The 20,453-nt window shown below is 34.3% G+C and overlaps 2 protein-coding genes across 3 annotated transcripts; one reads left to right on the plus strand and one right to left on the minus strand.

The window, feature by feature from the left end:
• The first annotated feature begins 692 nt into the window (after positions 1-692).
• On the plus strand, positions 693-1,848 carry LOC140770749 (protein DMP2). Of its 2 annotated transcripts, XM_073112009.1 has the most exons (2): positions 693-1,030; positions 1,139-1,848. In XM_073112009.1, the coding sequence occupies exons 1-2, from the start codon at positions 730-732 to the stop codon at positions 1,327-1,329; spliced, it is 492 nt and encodes a 163-aa protein (XP_072968110.1). In that variant the 5' UTR covers positions 693-729; the 3' UTR covers positions 1,330-1,848. The 2 variants fall into 2 exon arrangements, with proteins under 2 accessions (XP_072968110.1, XP_072968109.1); XM_073112008.1 differs by having other exon boundaries at positions 693-1,840.
• Positions 1,849-8,276: 6,428 nt separating this feature from the next.
• On the minus strand, positions 8,277-15,063 carry LOC140770161 (uncharacterized). Its single transcript, XM_073111193.1, has 5 exons — positions 14,734-15,063; positions 13,333-13,507; positions 10,938-11,400; positions 9,615-9,695; positions 8,277-9,011 (listed from the first exon to the last, which is right to left on the minus strand). Exons 1-5 carry the CDS (start codon positions 14,815-14,817, stop codon positions 8,507-8,509), a joined length of 1,308 nt encoding a protein of 435 aa, XP_072967294.1. The 5' UTR covers positions 14,818-15,063; the 3' UTR covers positions 8,277-8,506.
• Positions 15,064-20,453: the final 5,390 nt, after the last annotated feature.

Consider the following 20,453-nt stretch of genomic DNA (forward strand, 5'->3'; position numbering starts at 1 on the left):
TATATATATATATATACTTATGGGTTGATTGGTAGATAAAACGTACATTCTTATTGAGACTAGCGAATCGTACAATGAAGCAATATCACTGTCACAAATCAATTCCAATAAATAGAGATGTATCTGAGGAGTACTATGATAGCTGGATAATAACCTAAATGTTTCATCATTACAAGTAAGAGAATGTACGCAATAAACATCCGTATGACACATCCAAATTAAGATATCTTATTGTGAATTTTTCAAGAAGTTCACCATAATAGACTGTTCAGATTCTCTACTTTGGTAGGTTCATTTTCTGGATAATTTATGAATTGAATGTAAGTTATTATTAACACAACTAACATTCAAGAGAGTATCAAAACTTGACATGACAGAGAAGCAATATCTATGTGCTCGCTGATTAAAAAAATTAGCATGAACTCCTCAGATTAGATTTTGGATTCAAACTATCTTCTGCCTTTAATAAACTTATTCTGCATAGAAAATTTGCATGTGTTTGAGCATAAAACTGGTCAACTTTTATACCCGTACCAACCAGCCATTAGGGCAAGCATTACTTTGAACAATTGTATCAAAGTAGAATGGACTCTTAGGTAGCCCAACCAAGCTTCTTCATTCTAACAATTAATGGTAAACATATCATTGTCTCAACTTATAATCCCACCATACTTCCTATAAAGAGTGACACACCCGAGATCAAAATTGGAACAAATACACTTGATCACCATGGCAGGAGATAACACCCAATCACTCACCAGCTCTTCTTCCACAACGAAATCACAAAGCACAGCAGACAAGGCCTTCAAAGGAGTAGGCAACCTCATCAAGGTCCTTCCTAGTGGAACAGTCTTCATCTTCCAATTCCTTAACCCTCTTCTCACTAGCAATGGCAAGTGTCACACCTTTAACAAGTTCTTGACTGGTGCACTCCTCATCCTTTGTGGCCTCTCTTGCTTCTTCTCTTCCTTCACTGATAGCTACAAAGGGAGTGATGGGAAGATTTACTATGGTATAGCTACCATAAAAGGTTTGTACTCCTTCTCGGATCTAAACTCTAGCTCTGTGAACTTGTCCAAGTACAAGCTAAGACTTGGGGACTTTGTGCATGCCTTCTTCTCTTTGCTCGTATTCGGAGTTATCGCGCTGTTGGATTCGAAGATCGTCTCGTGCTTTTATCCGTCTTTCGAGTCCGACGAGAAGGTTGTGAACATGGCCTTGCCGGTGGTGGTTGGTGCTATAGCTAGCGCTGTCTTTGTGGTGTTTCCTTATACTCGCCATGGCATCGGCTACCCCTACTCGGAGTCCAAGGAGAACTCTTCTGAATGAAGTATCTGTTAGTAGAGAAATTGCAGCGTTTCTCTGTGCTTCAATCTTTGGAAAGTTTTAATAGTTTTCTAGTCACTGGTTGCGCTTTAGGATCATAAAATTTAAAATTTAACGTGAAGAGAACAAAAGAGAGAGAGAGAGAGAGAGAGAGAGAGAGACTAAAGTTTCTCACTCTTTTTCGTCTCAGGATGAGGTTTTAGTATGGGAGGCGCTTTCATGGAGAATTGTTAAATATTTCAAGAAAGATCTAACATAATGCTATCATTTTCTATATTCTTGCAAAGGTAATATGAGCAAAAGACTTTCTCGCATTTTCTTGTGTACTTTTCTGGACATTCCATCACTCTTGAGTTCAACTGATGCAGTATCTGTTGGAATGGTTAATAAAATATGCTCCGATGAACGAGCATTGTAGTTTATGTCTGAGCCAAGCCTCGGATTTATTTTTCAGAGTTCGTTTTAGAATGTGAGTTTTATCTAAACATATATTAGGATCTTGTTTTAGGAACGGTGTTATTCTTATTCACTGAAGTTCTTTCTTTTCACATGAGTTGAAATGTCTTAACTTAGATTGATTCTAAACGTGAGTTTTGCTCAGACGCCAAACTCTTAAGCTTGATGAGACACTATTTGTTTATTATATTCAGAATTGTTTGACGATTCTTTACCATCTACATGATCAACTTATAATTTTTTTTACTTAATTATATATATGCATACATTAATAAAAACACGCCCTACAATTTGCTTCTTATCTAGATTATACTTTTAATGCCTCAAAAATATTATTAGTTAATTTTCACCCGACAATAGCTAACGAAATAGAAAATATTATATTATTTAAAATTAATATCCAAAATAATCCTAATTTGATAATAAAATCATCGTATTCACTTTACTTTAACATGAGAAGAGTTACTTATTTAGCTCATTTTTCATGTATAGTTAATTTAGCTTGTAACTATTATTAAAAAAAGATAATGGCAGAATGCTTTTGTAACATTAAATAGTAAAATATTAAATAGCTTATCTTCTTGGGCTCTAACATGGGAGCCCAAATAGCCAAACTAGATGCACAATTATCTGCCAAAAATAATCAATCTTGGCTCAGCAAGACTCATTATATATATATAAAGAAAATAAGAACCTTAGATCAAGATCTAACGGTTCAACTTGGGGTGACCCGATCATGCCGGACCACATCGCCTAACTCCCTTAGAGTCACTTAAATGCATAGTTACAGTGATTAGGAACATATTTGTTCCTTGGACTCTAAGATAGGCTTGACTCATACCGTCATAAATTACAAAGAGATTTTCAATCTAGCCTGAAAATATTTTCAAAGTCATACCTACTCATAGTTTGGATTTTGCTAGATGCAAAATTAATATAACACGAAGAATACTATAACAAAGAGAATATGGTTATCTATGATAAGTAGTATACATATATTTTGTAAAGTGTGATGCTCTAAGTGAATCATTCCATAATCTATAAAGTGATTTAGATTTAGTTCTTCTCAGTATAGTTCATGTATGAATCATCTATGATTAAATGATATCATGATGCTAATATTTTCTAAGATATATAGATTTCAAATCCGCTTTATAAGTCATATATATAAGAGGTGAATAAATAGTTATCAAAGATTTGATCCCACATAGATATTCTATTTGTCTAATAAGATGCATTATATTTTATTATTCAAGAACAAATCATCTCTTCCTAAACTGTTACTATTATAAATATTCAATCAAATAAAAGTGTTTACATTGGCCAAGCCAAATTTTCTCCACACCACTACCTTGTAAATTAAATATACTTTTAAAATCTAAGGATGGCTTTCTAATTACTTTAGGACAAAAGTTGAAGTATTTAATACACAAAATAATCAAGATGCCCAGTATATTAAAAAAAAGAATAAGAATAAGAATAAGAATAAGAACATATATTCTTTACTATTAAATATAATAATCATACAAAAAAACAAGGGCAAGATAACCCCTTTTTATTTCAGAAAATTCTTGTTAAACAAGGGATAAGGAAAGAAAACAAACTCTACTTATCTGGGTATCTTTATCCTAACATTTAGCTCAGATAATGTTTCTCTCAAAAAGACAAAATAAATGAATTATAATATGAATATAATATATATTTATAGTGATTATAACTTATTAAATATATTATCAAACTGTAATGTGACTTAATATAATTGTCGAATTACCCAATTATAATGTGACTATAATATAATGTATTAAAATATGCCTTGTATATTTATGATGCTATTTGTGATAATATCTATATCGTAAAATTATGATAAATTAAATTAAATAAATTTTTTGTAAGAAATTTTAAAAATAAACATGATATGATAATATAATAGTTATAATTAAAAATAAAATTTATATTTAATTATAAAACTATTTTTCTATCTTTCTCAATAAAAAAATAACAAATATCTATTTACATTAAACTAGAAAAAGACCGATAAGCTTAATTCGATCATTAAATTTATATCTTATCCTAACAATTGTGCAACCAAACACCTAACAAAAATTGGGACAAATTTTTTTTTTTATCCTAAGATAAATCCTCATTTTATTCCATTCTTAATTTTTCATCTCAGGCTCTAATAAGTGTTTTGATAGGTATACATATAAATATCTAACTTTAAAAGGTTAAAAACATAATTAAGAAATTTTAGAGGGTATACATGCAAAAAAAAAAAAATATAGAAAATAGAAACCCATTTCTTTCTAGAATCTTCTCTCCCATCCCACCGGTGGTGACGACACCGGTTCCATCTCTCTCTTTTTTTTTTTCTTTTTTTTTTCTTTTTTTTTTCTTCTTTAATTTTCTTTTCACCTCAGGCCGTCGTCAGGAAGCGGTGATTCGACCACAATAACGGCATCCCGTTACCACTCACCGCCTCTTGGCACCTCCAAATCCCCTCCCTCCTCCTCTCATCCCTTCCCCAATCCCAACTCCCACCTCCGCCGTCACTCTCCTCATCGGTCACCTCCTCCTCCTCCTCCTCCTCCTCCTCCTCCTCCTCTTCTGACCCTATCAGATGCAATTTGAGCCGTCCATCTTCCCGGGACACGTAGAAGATATCCGGCCGCTCGGTCCACACTTCCGTCAGGATCAGCCGACCATCTCTCCTCTCGGCCTTCATGTGAGCGCCCTCGCCGATCCACCTGAGCGGCGGCGGGAACTCCTTCCTCCTCTCGTCGCCCCTCCTCCGCCCCGTCCTCTCTTCTCCCGCCGCCGTGTCATCCCCCGAGCTGACGTCCAGCTCGGCCTCCCCCTCCCCGACCCTCCCGTCCCCGCTCTCGAACCCCAGGCTCTCCGTGCACAGCTCCAGCGATCCATTAACACCATCGTCGGCGTAGCCACAACTGTTGTGGAGCCCCCGCGAGCCAGGATCCATCTTCTCCATTGGCGGCGGTGGTGGTGGCGGTGATGTTAAATTTAATATGCACAAAGTCATTTATTTGGGTCTGATTGTTTATAAGGAATGGAGAGTAGTAAGAGTAGTAATATATATATATATATATATATATATATATATATATATATATATATGTATATATATAGTGATGGGGGTTAGGGTTAAATTTCTGTTGTAATGTTTGCTATTTTTGCGGGGCGGGAGGTTTATCCTCCACATACTAAAGATAGGAATGGAGTTTCGTCGAAGCTGGAATTTATTTTATTATTTTCATTTATTTATTTATCTAAATTTTGGGTTCGAGTGGTTAAAAGGTGGTGGACACCTCATGAAGGACAAGTTAGACACCGCTGTGCGCTGTGTGGGTGAGCACCGGATTAATTTAGAGGGATGGGTATCGGTATCGGAATCCGACGGTATTCGGGGATAATTATCCGGATTCTTGTATCTGTCCATCCATATATGGATATGGACAGATAGAGAAATGATTTATTACGTGCATCTATCTATCTATCTATATGTAAATGAGGGTCCTGGCTCAAAATATGGACATCTCTGTAGTTGAGTATTTGACGAAATAATCCTACCTATGATCAATCAATTCCTCTTCTTTTTTTTGGATATTTTATAAATTATATTTTATATTTTATTTATTTTGTGATTCTTATCACTACTATTTTTCTTTTTCTTTGCTCATTTTATGAAGAAGTCATAGATAATTTAAGTATTTATAAATTATTTTATATATTATAATAGAATATTTTTTTGCTGATACCGTTTAAATTAACAGAGAATATTAAATAAAAATTATAATAAAAAAAATTCAAAGACAAAGGTGTGAATTATAAAATAAAATGTAAGGCATGATTTGTAAAATTCACTTTTTTATTTCCTACCTGGCTCATTCATAGATATTTTTTTTAATATAATATATTTTGATAAAAAAAATTATATTTTTAATAGCAGGTTCAAAGTATTTATATTTAGGTTTCTCTTCCAAGTTTCCTTGTAATACACTAAAAACTTATATTACCATATAGTCATTTAATACTTTATCAAAAATATTTTTTTATTAAATATTATATGAAAAAGGTCCTCATCCACCCCCTCTGTCTCTTTTCATGTTGGCACTTATATGAGTTTTTAAAACTAAGCTTACAGGTTAATTTCGTGTACTCAAGCCTAAGAGTCTTAATCCCAACATGACTACTTTTTAAAAAAAAGAAAAAGAAAAAAAAAAGGAAATGCATAAGTATAGAAGTTAGACAGCTCCACTAAAAAATTACTAACCTCACGTTACATGTGAAGGGTAACCGGGAGTGAGATATCTGCACTAAAAAAAACGATTCCAAATCTTTAAGCCATGTTCATCATTCCAGAATATAACTTCTTATTCAAAAATAATAGTTAAATATTATATAAGAGTATAAGAGATTAAAAATATATAAACATTTCTCATTTTCACTTTTCTGTTTCAACATCAGCCCTAGCAACTTGTGTTGCTAGGGTTTCAAGTTTTTCCTCCTCGGCAAGTAGAGGGTTCTTCCTCCACCATTGGCGACTTTTTACTTCTCCCATCTCTTTACCCTAGTCAAAGGAGGGGAGGGATTTCTCCCCCTCAACCGTGAGGTGTTTCTTCCTCCCTTTTATTTTTTTATCCTCTTTTTTATCCCTACTTCCCTCCCTCTCTCGCTTCTCCTCCCATCCCATAGTTATCATCGTCATCTATCGATTATGATTAGTTTTGTTCTCTTTACCTCTTGCGCTTTCCACCAAAGTTATCTCTATATTCTACACTTCCCTCCCTCTCTCCTCGTCTTCCACCCCTCCTACAAACTTTGCAACGGTGGAGGTGGAATTAGGGTTTGCCAGTGAAGGAGAGGGTTGCGGCGGTAGGGTTTCTTACCCACCTATGTTTCTTTTTTCTATTTCTCTACTGCCACACTCATTTCACTCTCCATTGGTCATGGCTTGTAGAATTTGGCGAAGCACCTCCCTATATTTTCAATTTTTATTCCTATTTCGTGTAGGTATATTTCTCGGCTGGCCAAATCCACTTTGGTCACTACAGAATCACCAAAAGCTCGATCTGTGATGCAGGTGTAGCTATGTCCAATTTTTTTTTTCTCTGATATATATCAGACTTGTAATTATCTATTTAGAATGAATGAAATATCTACCCTACAAACTTTCTCTAAAATAAAATATCCACTTAATTTCCAAAGCTACAGTTCTCAAATCTCAAACCTTACAATACACTTGTTATAATGTAAGCACGAGAGCTTGATTGATTGATCGATCCTAGAATGGATCAAAACAATATTTTAATGTCGGCAGGTGCATTATTCCATCATGAATGTCCATCACTTTCTGAGAAAAAGAGTTATGGAATCTTAACTGGATGTTAAAACACCGGTCGTAGTATCGATCTCACATACGGAGGATGCCGTGTAAACCAACTGTGATCTTTTATTCTTGGAGCGAATCCGATTCTGCTCAACCTTTCGCAGGAGCTCTTAAAAATGTCCACGGTGAAATCGGACACCAGAGTGGTCGTCTGGTCGAGTGGACCTTGTAGATCCCAATACGTCCAGCATCTGAACTCATCCCTCCATTGGGCCCAATCAAAAGCTCGTATTGCTTTCTTGATGTTGGATATTTTAGAATGCAGTCAGATGACTAATACCAAACTTGCTGGCGAAGTCTAGCCAATTCAGACTTTGCCTGACAAGTGCATTGGGATAGATTGTCTTTATCCTTGTTCCAGGAGTTAATTCTCCTCGTCCTTTGAAGAGAAGAAGAGGACGTCTTCTTATCAGTCTTTTGCTGAGTTTACTTAGCTCTGAAGTACAAGCACAAATATTATTAAGTCTCTCACCTTCACCACCATCAACATCGTGGTGCACTAAAATCTACATTCGTATGGCAGATGGGATTATCCTTGTATAATTATAAAGAGTCTCGTATTATATGAGTACTCCTGAGCTGATTTATTATTTATTTTCGTATAAAAAAGTAAAATATTATCTTAGAAAGATCGCAAAAAATATATCAGAATTCCTACGTTATCAGTATAACAAAGAAAGGGCCTGCATTCATATCATATATGTAAGTGATTAGATTCTGATGATTTTATTCTTGTAAGGTTAGCTTTAATTCAAGAACAAGCCTGAAACATAAATATGCAGCTAAAACGGCCAAAACTCAAGCAACCCCATATCATATATGTAAGTGATTAGATTCTGATGATTTTATTCTTGTAAGGTTAGCTTTAATTCAAGAACAAGCCTGAAACATAAATATGCAGCTAAAACGGCCAAAACTCAAGACAGGGTTGCTTTCAATGAAAATTATAATGGGAAATCAAATGGATTACTCCTCATCAATGAAAGGGTAGAAGAATTGGGCTTTCGTCCATTGATCAATTTTATATCTTCAATTTGCACAAAAGATTAGACTAACGACAATTTCGCACTTCTATCAGAACAGAAAAACAGAAAAACAGAAAAATAGTACTTGCACAAAAATTGGGTACTACCATAAGCTCAACTTCCATATACAAACCCGTAATCTACTATTTTACAATAGACTCAAGACATTTGTACATCTTAAGAGACACTACCAAAAGAAGCATTAATCAACATATTATTAAAGTTAGTCCCATCTCAACACTTGCGAAAGAGGAAATGGGTTAACGAGGAAAAAGAAAAAAGAAAGCAGGAAAACTTACGCAAACCTCATAACTACCACAGCCAACACTGTCGCAGCTCTAAATAGAATGTCGTTCATGCTCCTCCCAATCTTGCCTGCTATCTCCTCCTCACTGAGCTTCTTGTGGCCTGAGTTCTTACTGACAAAGCTGATTGTATGACTTAATCTGATGACTGCCCAAGAGAGCCAAAACAAGCCAAGTCCAAATCCAGTATTCAAAAGCTTGGTAGCAGAAAAAGATACCGGACCAAATGCCACTTTGCATAGAACAGAGGAAAGAACTGCAAGACCTGTTCCAGCAAGGCCAGCAGATATTTGATTAAGGAATTGGCTTATCTCGGGCCCTGATTTCTTCAGTGAGACGATCGCCGACATGCTTCCTCCTCTATTCTTATCGAGGATCAATGTAAGAAAGCTTTCACATGCACGGAAGTAATTTTTCTGGTATAAATCACGCTCTCTTTCTGACCTTTTGTTCCGTTTCTTCTTTGTGGATGTTTTCAGCTTGAAGTTTTCAGGGCTGAGAAATTTAAATTGGTCAGTGGAAAAAAAAGTGAGATGCAGATGGCATGAAATTATTAATGTCAGAGAATGGCAACTATTCTCAGAATTAGAAAAAGAAAAATAAAGTATAAAAAAAATCTACAGTATTAGTATGTTTTAAAAAGCCAGCGCCAGGAAAAGTGAAACATGTCTAAAAAACATATAAAACAGGAGATAAACAGCGATAGTACTGTAATTAGGAATATTATGAGATAGACCAACAACATAAAATAATTTTAATGATTCAATCTAAAGGTGCATATTAAAAAGCTTGAATTCCCTTTTCTTGACAATATCTGTGCTAGTGCTTTTTCTTCATGACATGTAAACTACAATGTACAATCCATTCTCCATATGTCAGAACCTAGAGGTCCTCTTCTCTCTCTCTCTCTCTCTCTCTCTCCTCCACAAATGATAAAATCAGTGAGTTATGTATCAGTCATAAGCACGAAATATTGAATTAACTGTATGCACCTAACAATCTATTATATATCATGAAAATCCATATTATTTAATTATGCTGCAAAGAACGTATGATGTTATTCATAGGAAGCTTGATATAAGATATCACATTATATACCTAGTCAAAGGAGCAACCGTCTGAGTCTGCAACTGCAAAGAGGACACTTGGCCATTAGCTCGTGACCGTCCACCACCTCTCCTGTTCACACAGCATTTTCATGTCATCTTTTTCTTGACTAATTAAAACGAGGAAGCATATGAAGTTATGGAAAATCAAAGGTGAGGAAAAGAAATACATGGAGGAAAAGGGGAATGTCATGATAAATTGTTTTTTTTTAAAATGTCTTTTTTTATATCAACTGTACCAAATTCAAAATTTTGAAAAGCAACAGGATAAGCAATCCCCTTCAAAAGAGAAATAATTGGATATACAAGGATTGCAGAGTCTGACTAATACTTGAGGGGTTTATCAGCAAAAGGGGTGGTCCCTCTGAGTTCAAACTGACAGTTCCAATATCAGCAAAAGGATTGCTTTCCCTTCATCATCCATAGTGGCCCAAGAAAAGATAGGTTGAGAAAACTGCTGGTTTTATTTCTTCAATTGCATTTTTGCTTACCTCATGTATGCAATGAATAAATGATAGGCACCAGACCAGCAATTAATCAGATGGAAAACTATTATTGACTAAGTTCTTGCAATCAAATGATTTCGTGCAGGAGCAGACAAATTCTCTGTTAAGTTAACTACACTAGAAAAATTACAAAAAAAAAACCCTCAGCTAAGTCATACTTATCCAACTTATACTCAATTCAATTCAAACTCAACAAAACCTAACCCAATCCAACCCAACCTAACCCAACCTAACTCAACCTATATCCAAATCTATTCCAACCTAATATAATTTTTGTGTGGAGTGGTTCTCTTTATACTTATACTCAGCTAAGTTATACTTATCCAACCTATAGTCAATTCAATTCAAACTCACCATAACCTAACCCAATCCAACCCAACCCATCCCAACTCAACCTATATCCAAATCTATTCCAACCTAATATAATTTTTGTGTGGAGTGGTTCTCTTTATAAAAACCAAAAACCCAAGCTATGCCTAAAAGAAAGATGGTTCTCTTTATAAAAACCAAAAACTCAAGCTATGCCTAAGTAAAAACTCTAAAGCTATATCTAAACAAAAATGCCAAACCCAAGCTATATCTAATGTGTGCACGAGATGAGAGTTGCTAAAGGAGAACTTACATTTATTTTTTATTAGGAAAAGCAATCACGTTGTGCCCTAGAAAAGATGAAGAGAGAAAGAAATAAGGAAGATGAAGAAACTATAGGTATTTTAGTTATTTTTTTAAAAAATAAATTTGAGAATCTAGATTTTAGTTACATTTATTTATTTTTTTAAATAAACATGAGACAGGATATAATGGCTTACCTAGTAAAGTATGGGACTAGCATTGACAGCTTGTTGCCACTTCTTGATCCTTTGGACAGATGAAACTCTGAAAGAATTGAAAGTAAATCTTTCATTTCAGCGCCACTGCCAGTGAAAAGAACCTGACCATTCTGATCAATTGCAAGGACTGAAGACTGTGACATATTTCCAACAAAATCCACGAATGGATCAGGAGCAAAAAGCTGCATTTGCTGATGTAGAGAATGTTGGTGCTCGTCCATTCCAATCTCGTAGAGACAGAAATCATCATTAGGAACATACAGCGGATGGTAAGTGTTAATTGCCATTGTGCGAAACCCCATAAGGTCAGATAGTAAAGAAATGTTTAGGCCCCCTGCTTCTGACATACTTGAACCAGACATAAGAAAATTTAGTATCTTTTCTTGTCTAGAACACTGCTCGGCAATCCCAAAGGTGAAAAGAACTGAGTCAGAGCATGAATCTGTAGAAAGAACAACTTGTTAGCATCGAAACACAAGTCAGAAGCATAAACAAATTTGTTTATTCTGATTTAAATAAATCTGTCCAAATTAGAAAAATGTGTAGGATCATGATAATAGAAACTTTGGTTTCAGATTGAGCCATCAACATGTGAACATTAAGAGTCCAAGAAAACAAAGTCTTAGTAAATTCAAGTTCTAACTACCATATGATTATTGTTATCAACAACTCATGGAAAGGTAATATAGTCCAATAAACCTTCTAAATCTTTTTTTTTCAAGTTGAAAATGACATTCTTTACTAATACTCTGGAAGCTTCTTATTTTAAACTCAATCATGAATCCTTTAATTTCTCATAAACTGATGTGATTCCATTTAGTTAGATTTTCTTAGTGAGAGTAATTTCAGACTCCTTAATTGTATTCATACTTAGTGAGAGTAATTTCAGACTCCTTAATTGTATTCATAGAGAACATTTTAAACCAGACCAAAAAAAAATTGTTTTTACAGTCTCTTTCTCTATGCAGATTTGTATTTGCTGACCAATCCCAATCTTAGTACAGATATGCTTTTATTTTAGGTGGAGTGTCATGGGAAGCATCATTTCACAGCTCACTGAATATGCAGTCTACTTATTTAGTCAGGACAAATAAATGCACAAAACAGCAGGTGCACTTGTACATCTGAGCAGACTTACAGAACTATAACCAAAAAGAAAAAAGAATCAAACTAGTATCTAGTTTCCCGTCAAGCTTCCAATATAGATGTTATGCACAATTTCGAGAGGCCATCCCACTGCTAATGCTGAAATGTAAGAAGAAAAATAAAATAGCAAACTTCTAGCACCTAAAGACATAAAAAAAAATTTTACACATAAATAACATTGCCCTATCCGTCAATTTCACATAACAGTATACAAATTAACATAGTAGTATGTAATAATACCAACTTGTTCATTTGTCCCTAACTATTCATTCCTTTCAATCTCCAAAATTGCCTCCTGATATTTCCAAGTCTTAAAATTGCACCATGCTACTATAATGATCCCCAAGTATAATTATCTCACAATTTTTCCCACACACACTCTCCTTCATCTCTTTCCACACCAACAAAACCGAAGTACTAACAACCCTAAATAGTTGAGTAAGAGACCTCAAAGCATTGTGATGATTGAGAGACAGATAAATAGTCCAGGACAACACATCTTGTATATTTTTCACATTGCACACATAGGAAGGAGCTATTGTTGGATAAGAAAAAATTGATAAGCCATGCATATTCTTATACTTCAATTTAAAGTATGCGTAGACTACCTAACTCCCTAAAGTTCGCCAGTTTCGTCCTAGTAATATAGTATTGATGTGTTATTAACTTATTATGACTGAAATGGATACATATCTAGTAAAGTTTTTGCTTGGCTATTTTTTGTTCTTTAGTGTTGTGTTATAATTTCAATGTTAAAATTAAACTAATATAATATATATATACATATACATTGTAATTAATTTTTGGTAATCACATATTGTCTAATTTTATGTATTTCCATATGCTTCTTTGTAATACTATTGGATATTTCTTTATTAAATTTAATATTTTTATGTGAAATATATTTTTTTAAATTATAATATTTTGCTCCCACTATATGAAAATTTTGGCTCGACCACTGAATATATGTACCTAGCATAAGAAATAACTATTAAAATATGCAAAATGGCTTGATTATAGTTTTGCATTCAATATCATATACATTAATTAGTAACAAAAAGAATCTTGAACAAAAAGGGAAGAAATTTTTATCCATAAAAAAGGTGTTAGGATATTATCATTAGAGACAGAAATTTGTGTGAACTTAGAATGTGGATATCAAAAGATGGATTCATTATCTGTTAGATATTACAATTCCTAGCATGACTACTAGTGGTAAGATGCAAACCTTGCACATCAATAAGAACAGGTTTTTTATTAATCGGAGACATAGTTGAATCTGGCAAGAGATGCGACTGGTGCACTACATTTTTTGTATCTTGCACAGAGTGTTGCAGGAAAGCAGATCTTGGTACATCTTGTCTTTTTCCCTGAATATTTATTGTTGCCAAAGCTTGAAGATCCTGCACAACAAAAGCAAAGCTCATCTTTCATAACTGATAAGGTGGATAGGGCCTTCACATTTCATAACTAGGTTCGAATCTCATTGTAGAACAAGAGAGAATATAGCAATGTTGTAGTCCCTACAATATAATTATGCATAAATGGTGGTGATTTGTAATGATTTGACTTTAAAAAAAATATGATCTTCTAGTGAATAAAGGTTTAATATACTGATATATAATTGGTGGTTTCATGGTTCAAGGATAAAGTTGATATTACAAGTAGTGTCAAAATGATTACATTATTTTTAAAAAATTCACAGGAAATTATGTAAAGAACTTATTTTTTATGAAAAAGTTTTATCATTCCTACCTAATGTATAAATGTGATAACTTAGGTCACATTAGATCAGCATTTCCTTATAGGTCACTCTTCAAATTGATGACTAAAAATTTAACCATGTTACTAGGCACTAATATTCCATTAGCCGAAATGGTACAACATGGTAACATATAGTAATCCTCATAACGACGTGTTTTCAATATCGTTAAGATTTGAAATGAAACTTTCATGATGTCCCACGAGTTGTAGGCAGGAACCCATTAAACCTAACATTAATTAGTTCCAGCGAGAAAAACAGAGTAAGGGAGAGAAAGAACTTCAAGCACACAGATCTCTGTCTCTTTCTCTTTCCTTCCCTTTACTCATCAAACAATGATGACGGATACCATGTATTTTCTCTTGGGCTACCGAGTATTCTCTTGCACAGCATGATGTGTTGCATCATTAGGGAACATGCCACAGCATCAACAGATTCCTAGCAACACCCACACCAGCAGCATTTGCAACCTTTCTTGGAATAAAATTGCATGATTCAATAATTATCAAACCCCAATTTTCAAGTTTAGGAAGCATTACTGTCCATAATGATTTATGGTAAAAACACAAGTAAATCAACTGAGCTATTAAAAGAAGTATCATACTTTCTTAAAGAAATTCTAAAAGTAATAATATAACAATTCGCAATATCTGCACAAACACCAGAAACATCAAATAATTTACAGCAAGAACAATTACGCCAAACCAAAAGGAGCCCTAAAATTGAACCCATGACTACCAAGTATTCTCCTTTTACAGGATATCCGGGGTTTAAAAAAAAGAAGGAAATGCATAAAGAAAATAAAATAAAATCCCTAACAAAGGGGAACACAATCCAGTATAAGTAGATCGATTTCCAAGCCCTCACCTTGGGTAGCCTTGATAGTCCCGGCTCCTGATGGAAACCGGTGGGCGAGAAGAGGGCGGAGGGCATGAGAGAGAGCTCCACCATCCTATCCAAATCAAACACCAAAACCCTAATCCGCGAGATGCAACGAACGGTGGCAGGGATTCCACAAGAAATCCCCAACACCCCAAGAGGACCAGAACTAGATTGAAGGAAAAGAACGAAGGAGGAATATAGAAGGGTTAATTGGGTGGCAGAACGGATTCAAAGGAGTGAGAGGTTACAGTTCGATTTGGGGAAATATTTTCGTGGTGTGGTTGGAGCTTTCGAGATTCCGTCCTGAAGACGACGACAAATGGGGATGGCGATCTATTTTTGGACTCTTCTATTTCTTGGATTTAATATTTCCGGATTTTATTTCTACTCTTTATCTTCGTCTTTTTTCAGCCGTCTCTTTGGTGAATAGCAAGTTACGTTATGTGGTTCTCTTTTTCCTTCTTTTTTTTCCAAGTTATGTGGCTGTTATTTTTTATTTTTTATTTTTTTTTGAAGGGTTATGTGGCTGTTACTTGAACTATACCTTATCAGGATATTATCTCACAACTAGGGCTGTCAAAAAAAAATAAAAAATCCAAGTGGGCTCACCTGCTCCGCTCATTTATTAAGCTTGAAAGAACTATCGAGTTGAGTCGAGCTAGATTCAGCTTCCTCGAGCTCGACTCAATCAGGGCTCGAATGCTGTAGCTTTTAAACTATATATAAATAATTGATTATTTCCTTCCCAATTCCCACCCACCCCACTTCTCATCTTGGCGGACTTCCCCTCTTCCATGGCTCCATCTATGCCCTCAAGCTTCTCAACTCCCCCTCCTCTTCCAACAATTATGACGTTGCCTCTCTTAAGATCCTCCTCCACACCAACTCCCCTTCCATCATTCGATGCGGCACCGACTCCCCCTTCGTCATTCACTACCGCACCACCTCCCCCTCTATCATTCATTGCCGCACTGACTCCCCTTTTATCGTTCCACATAGACTTCCTTGCCCCCATTCGGCCTATTGCCTCATCCTCCAACTCATGGACAGTGGATCCCTTAACTTTCTCTATCGCCACCAACTTAGGTTTTATTTTGTTATCCTCTTATTTTTCTTCTTTTTTTCCTAAGTTTTGGTAGATCTCTGCTCCCACTACTAAAGTCATTCCATGCTACACAGCTACTGCCTGCTGTAGCCACCTCTAATGTGAGACAATTGAGTAGTCATCTTCTCTTTTTTGTAGATGTCATTGATTATATCCATCTACTTTTTGGACACTTTATGTATACAACATCACCGACTTAGATGCCAGGGCTATCGGTGAGGTCAAGATCACCGACTTAGATTCGGGTTAACAACCCAAGCTCAATTTTTCTTGAGCTTGAGTCTAGCCGAGTTGAGCTAACTTTTTCTAGCTCGTCTCGAGCTCGAGTCGAGAAAATATTGGTGTCGAGCTGAGCCGAGCTAGCCCCAGCTCACTTAAGCTCGGCTCGTTTACACCCTAATCTCAATGAACAAAATATAGTTAAATACATTTTTACTTCATATGCTTATACCTAGAATCACTTTATCATATATTTTAAAAAGTTACAAACTAGTCTGTGTACTTATGACTAAAGTAATATTATTAGATGTTCTATCTAAATTAACGGCGTGTGACCAAATGACTTAAATACCTCGCCAGTTTATTAGACAAAATCAATGGGGTTTTGATCTAAGTTTTTTATTTGGGCAACTTTATCTTCTTCTCTAACTAGGGTTTTTGAGATTAGAAAGAGGCCAAGAAAGCAAGAGAAGAAAATTGAGCTTATATAAGAGGGGAAGGACATTTTGTCCATAAAAACTAGAAAAAGAGGGAAGTGAGGATGCCATTCAGTTTTTGAAATTATTTGGGCACCCCATATTAATTAGACAGAAAATCTAACAGTGTCACATTAGTCGTAAATACAAACTAGTTTGAAATTTTTTGAAGTACAAAAGAGTAAAATAATTTTAGTCATAAGTACAGGGCGTAAAATATATTTAACCCAAGAAAATAAAAATCGTGCGAAGAGTTGGGAAATCAAACTATTTGAGGTTGCACTTTCGCCCCCATTTTATGTTTTTATTGTAAATTCTTCCTATTTTATTGTTTTGAGTTAAATACATTTACCCTCCTATACTTATGCCTAAAATTATTTTGCCCCCCTATACTTCAAATTTTCAAAAATTAAATGGTCGGTTGAATTGCCTCCATTTCTTTTTCTATGGATAAAAATGTCATTCCCCTCTTTTATAACTATTTCACTATTCAAAGAATACCCAGATGTATTCTTCTTCTATTTTCTAGATTGTGCTAACTCTATAGTAAATATTATTAAACTTAGATTTTTATGAAATTTAGTAGTTAGATCACCTCTAGCAAGAAGACGAATAAGAGTTAAAGAAAATCAGATAAAAAACACATCTATTTTGCCTAATAAACATGACGAAGTATTTTTGTCATTTGAGCATGCTCTATTTACTTTCACAGAATTAACCGTCTCACTTTAGTAGAGACTAATTTGAGACTTTTTAAAGTATATAAGGGTAAAGTGATTTTGGGTATAAAAACAGGAGAGTAAAATATATCTAACCCTATTATATCTATCGATTTACCATACATATCTAGTTAATATCTTCAAATATTTAATTAAATTTTATTTTGATAGTAAATTCTTAAAATTAAGTATATATATTATAAAATTGCCTAATAATATTATTTAGTAGGACATAGTAAATATGTCATCAAATTGAATATTTATTCAAAGATAAAATAATACATTTATATTTAAACTATGTATTAACAACAATCAAATATTTCTTTCTTTATATATATATATATACACGAAAGTGTAAATATTTTAATATTATTAACAATCTCATGTTTTAAAATAAAATAAAAATATACTTTCTACATAGAATAAAATTTTATTATTGTCGAATGTAGAATATATTAATATTTAAAAAATATATTTTTGTATATAGTCATTACATATGTACCGACGAAATATGAAGCAACGCAAACCTACTAGTGGCCAGTTCTCTATCATTGCGAAAGTATTGCATCACTACTACTTGCTACTAAGGCATTGCATACATAGTTATTCATAATAGTATAAATACCATCTTAGCATTGCATATCTAATAGCATTACATTGCTATCGTCCTACCATTGCACATATAGCGTTCACGCCCTACCATTACACACGTAGCAAGCACACCCTACCATTGCACATCTAACAGCCATGCTTTAGCATTGCATAGTACCACTCGCGTCCTTACTTTGTATACCTATCACTCTAGCTTTGCATACTGAACACCTTAATATTGCACACCTAGAATCTGCACCATAGCATTACATACTTAGCGCCTACACCCAAACATTTCATACATAGAGTATAGTATTTTATACTTCATTTATTATACCAACATATTTTATATGAAATCAAAGGATATTTTAATAATTTTTCTTCTTTACCTTTACTTTATATCATTTATTTTGAAAATAATTATTGTACCCTTATTTACATAAAAATAATTATTCTTACAATAAATCCTGTATTTTTTTAATAATAAATAAAAAATGATATTCCTATTTGAACCTTTATTCCATATGTGAACAAAGCATTAGAGTCAGAGATCAAAACCTTTTCATTCATCTAAAGCTTAAGGAGCACCAATTGAATATGGAAGAGGTTTGGAATTAATTGATCAAGCTTCGTTTAGAGGTGATCATGAGGAGGATAGGACTAAAATATTTGTTTATGGCCTGATCCACTAATTACTCAAGCCGAGTTCGAGCTAAACTAGAATATTGTAGCCCGTTGCTGACCACTAACCCATTGGATATCGAGCTTGGTTTAGACGTAATGGGCCTAACATAACGGGTTGAATTTAAAAAATCTTATATTTTATTAGGTCAAGCATAATTAACCCCTAAGAAGATATGTTCGTTATCTTTCATAAAAATATCTTATATATTAATATCTAAATATTCGATGTGGGATTAAAAAACCATGGGAATAGGCATGTATAACGGGTCAAGCCATAGACGGGCGTAGCAAATCGGGCTTTCGGGTTGGATCGGACGGGCAACGGCTTAGCCCATGCTGCCCACTATCATCTTGGGCTCAGGTTGGGCCATGTCCAAACTGAGCTTAGATCGAGCTTAGGCAGGTCAGACCAAATAATCATCTCGAGCTGTGTTTAATAAGTCCTAAAGAACATATATGACTACTGCAAATCTTTAGATCATAATCTAAAGATCCATAGTATTACTATATAAGTTTTTTATTCTTTCACCATTGTACTGGGCTTTATTCAAGCTTAATTAGGCTCGATTTAGGTTTGAATTGATTCAAGCTCCAAATTGCTTATTAATCGGCTCGTTTAGGCTCGAGTTCAAAACTAGCTCAAAATTATCTCAAATTAAAATTATTTCAACTCAAACTTAATTCGATAATTATGCTTGAAATCATATTCATTTCAATATTGATTAGAGCTCTGCTCGATTACACCCTGGGTTATAATGGAACAGCTAGTGTTGGGCCCTCTACTAGCTATACCATCGCCTATGGCATATGCCCTAATATATATTTTGTGTGTCATTTTACCCATCCCCGTATCCATTATCGACTTCAATCTATAATAATTCTTTCATCCAGTTTTACAAGTAGATTCCAAAACAATTTACACAATAGTCAGATGCCAAATTATTAATAAAATGATTGACGACAAGCTTATGGCCTATAGTATATACATAACCATCCCCATCAAAGTTACGCAAGTCTGTCATTGGGTATCAACTATCAAGGCATTCACATGAATTCACCCAAGCTCTGACTTGGACCTTGGAAAATAAATGACAGATTATCTAAGAAGACTAATGGATAATTTACTAGGTGGATATTTCTTTCCTACGACTAAAGAACGAGTAAACGAAAAGGGGTACCAACTTGCTCTTTCGAAGAATTGACAAGGCTTCCAGTGATTATAAGACTTGTAAAAGAAGTTTACGTTTGCAGTCTCTGAAAGTTTCTACTTCTAGATGCAATCTCCATTCTTTTCAAACATATCAAATCCTACCAAATTTTTGCCCTTCTGTAGTTTTGTTACTAGTGTAGGATTCCTTTCAGATTATATGTCTCTTCCTTTTTTTCATTCAATAACTGCTACTAAGAATAGAAGACAGATACAAGTAAGCAAAATTATAGATAGAAAGCATAGTTTATGGTCCCCAATCTAGTGTTCTAAGAAAAGTCCATCGATTTTGACAGATTAAGTTGAGGCCAAAAATTTGACGTTAGGGAGACAAAGAAATCTGATCATTTTCTACAGTGTGAACTTGAAAAAATAATTACACTACTAGTTAAAGTAGGTCTTTAAAAGTTCATATTTATTAATGCTATGTTATTTATTGGATCTAAAGTGATGCAGCTGAAAATTAACAGAAAAGATGCACACAAACTTTTATGTGATATTCTAAGAAGAATAATAAATACGCTGTGATTATATAACATGAGCTACTTTAATAAACTGTGCAAAACTCTACTTAAAAATAGTTTGAAGAATTTGACGATAAATGTTCTCTCTTATATTTCTTTAATCTTGGATAACAAGTCCTAAAGTTTGTTTGGTAGACTGCTTTGTCAACTCGGAATTGGATTGCTTCCCTTTTTGTGTTT

This window comes from Typha angustifolia, chromosome 11 (assembly GCF_048772165.1).
Source record: "Typha angustifolia cultivar Huaian chromosome 11, ASM4877216v1, whole genome shotgun sequence".
NCBI lineage: Eukaryota > Viridiplantae > Streptophyta > Magnoliopsida > Poales > Typhaceae > Typha > Typha angustifolia.

What these genes read in the sequence shown, in the direction of transcription:
- LOC140770161 (XM_073111193.1), bottom strand. Translation starts at nt 14,817, where the DNA reads ATGGTGGAGCTCTCTCTCATGCCCTCCGCCCTCTTCTCGCCCACCGGT. An exon ending in TGTTCTTATTGATGTGCAAG is followed by an intron (nt 11,401 to 13,332) that starts GTTTGCATCTTA and finishes TTCTTTCTACAG; the next exon opens with ATTCATGCTCTGACTCAGTT. An exon ending in ACGGTTGCTCCTTTGACTAG is followed by an intron (nt 9,012 to 9,614) that starts GTATATAATGTG and finishes TAAATTTCTCAG; the next exon opens with CCCTGAAAACTTCAAGCTGA.
- LOC140770749 (XM_073112008.1), top strand. Translation starts at nt 730, where the DNA reads ATGGCAGGAGATAACACCCAATCACTCACCAGCTCTTCTTCCACAACG.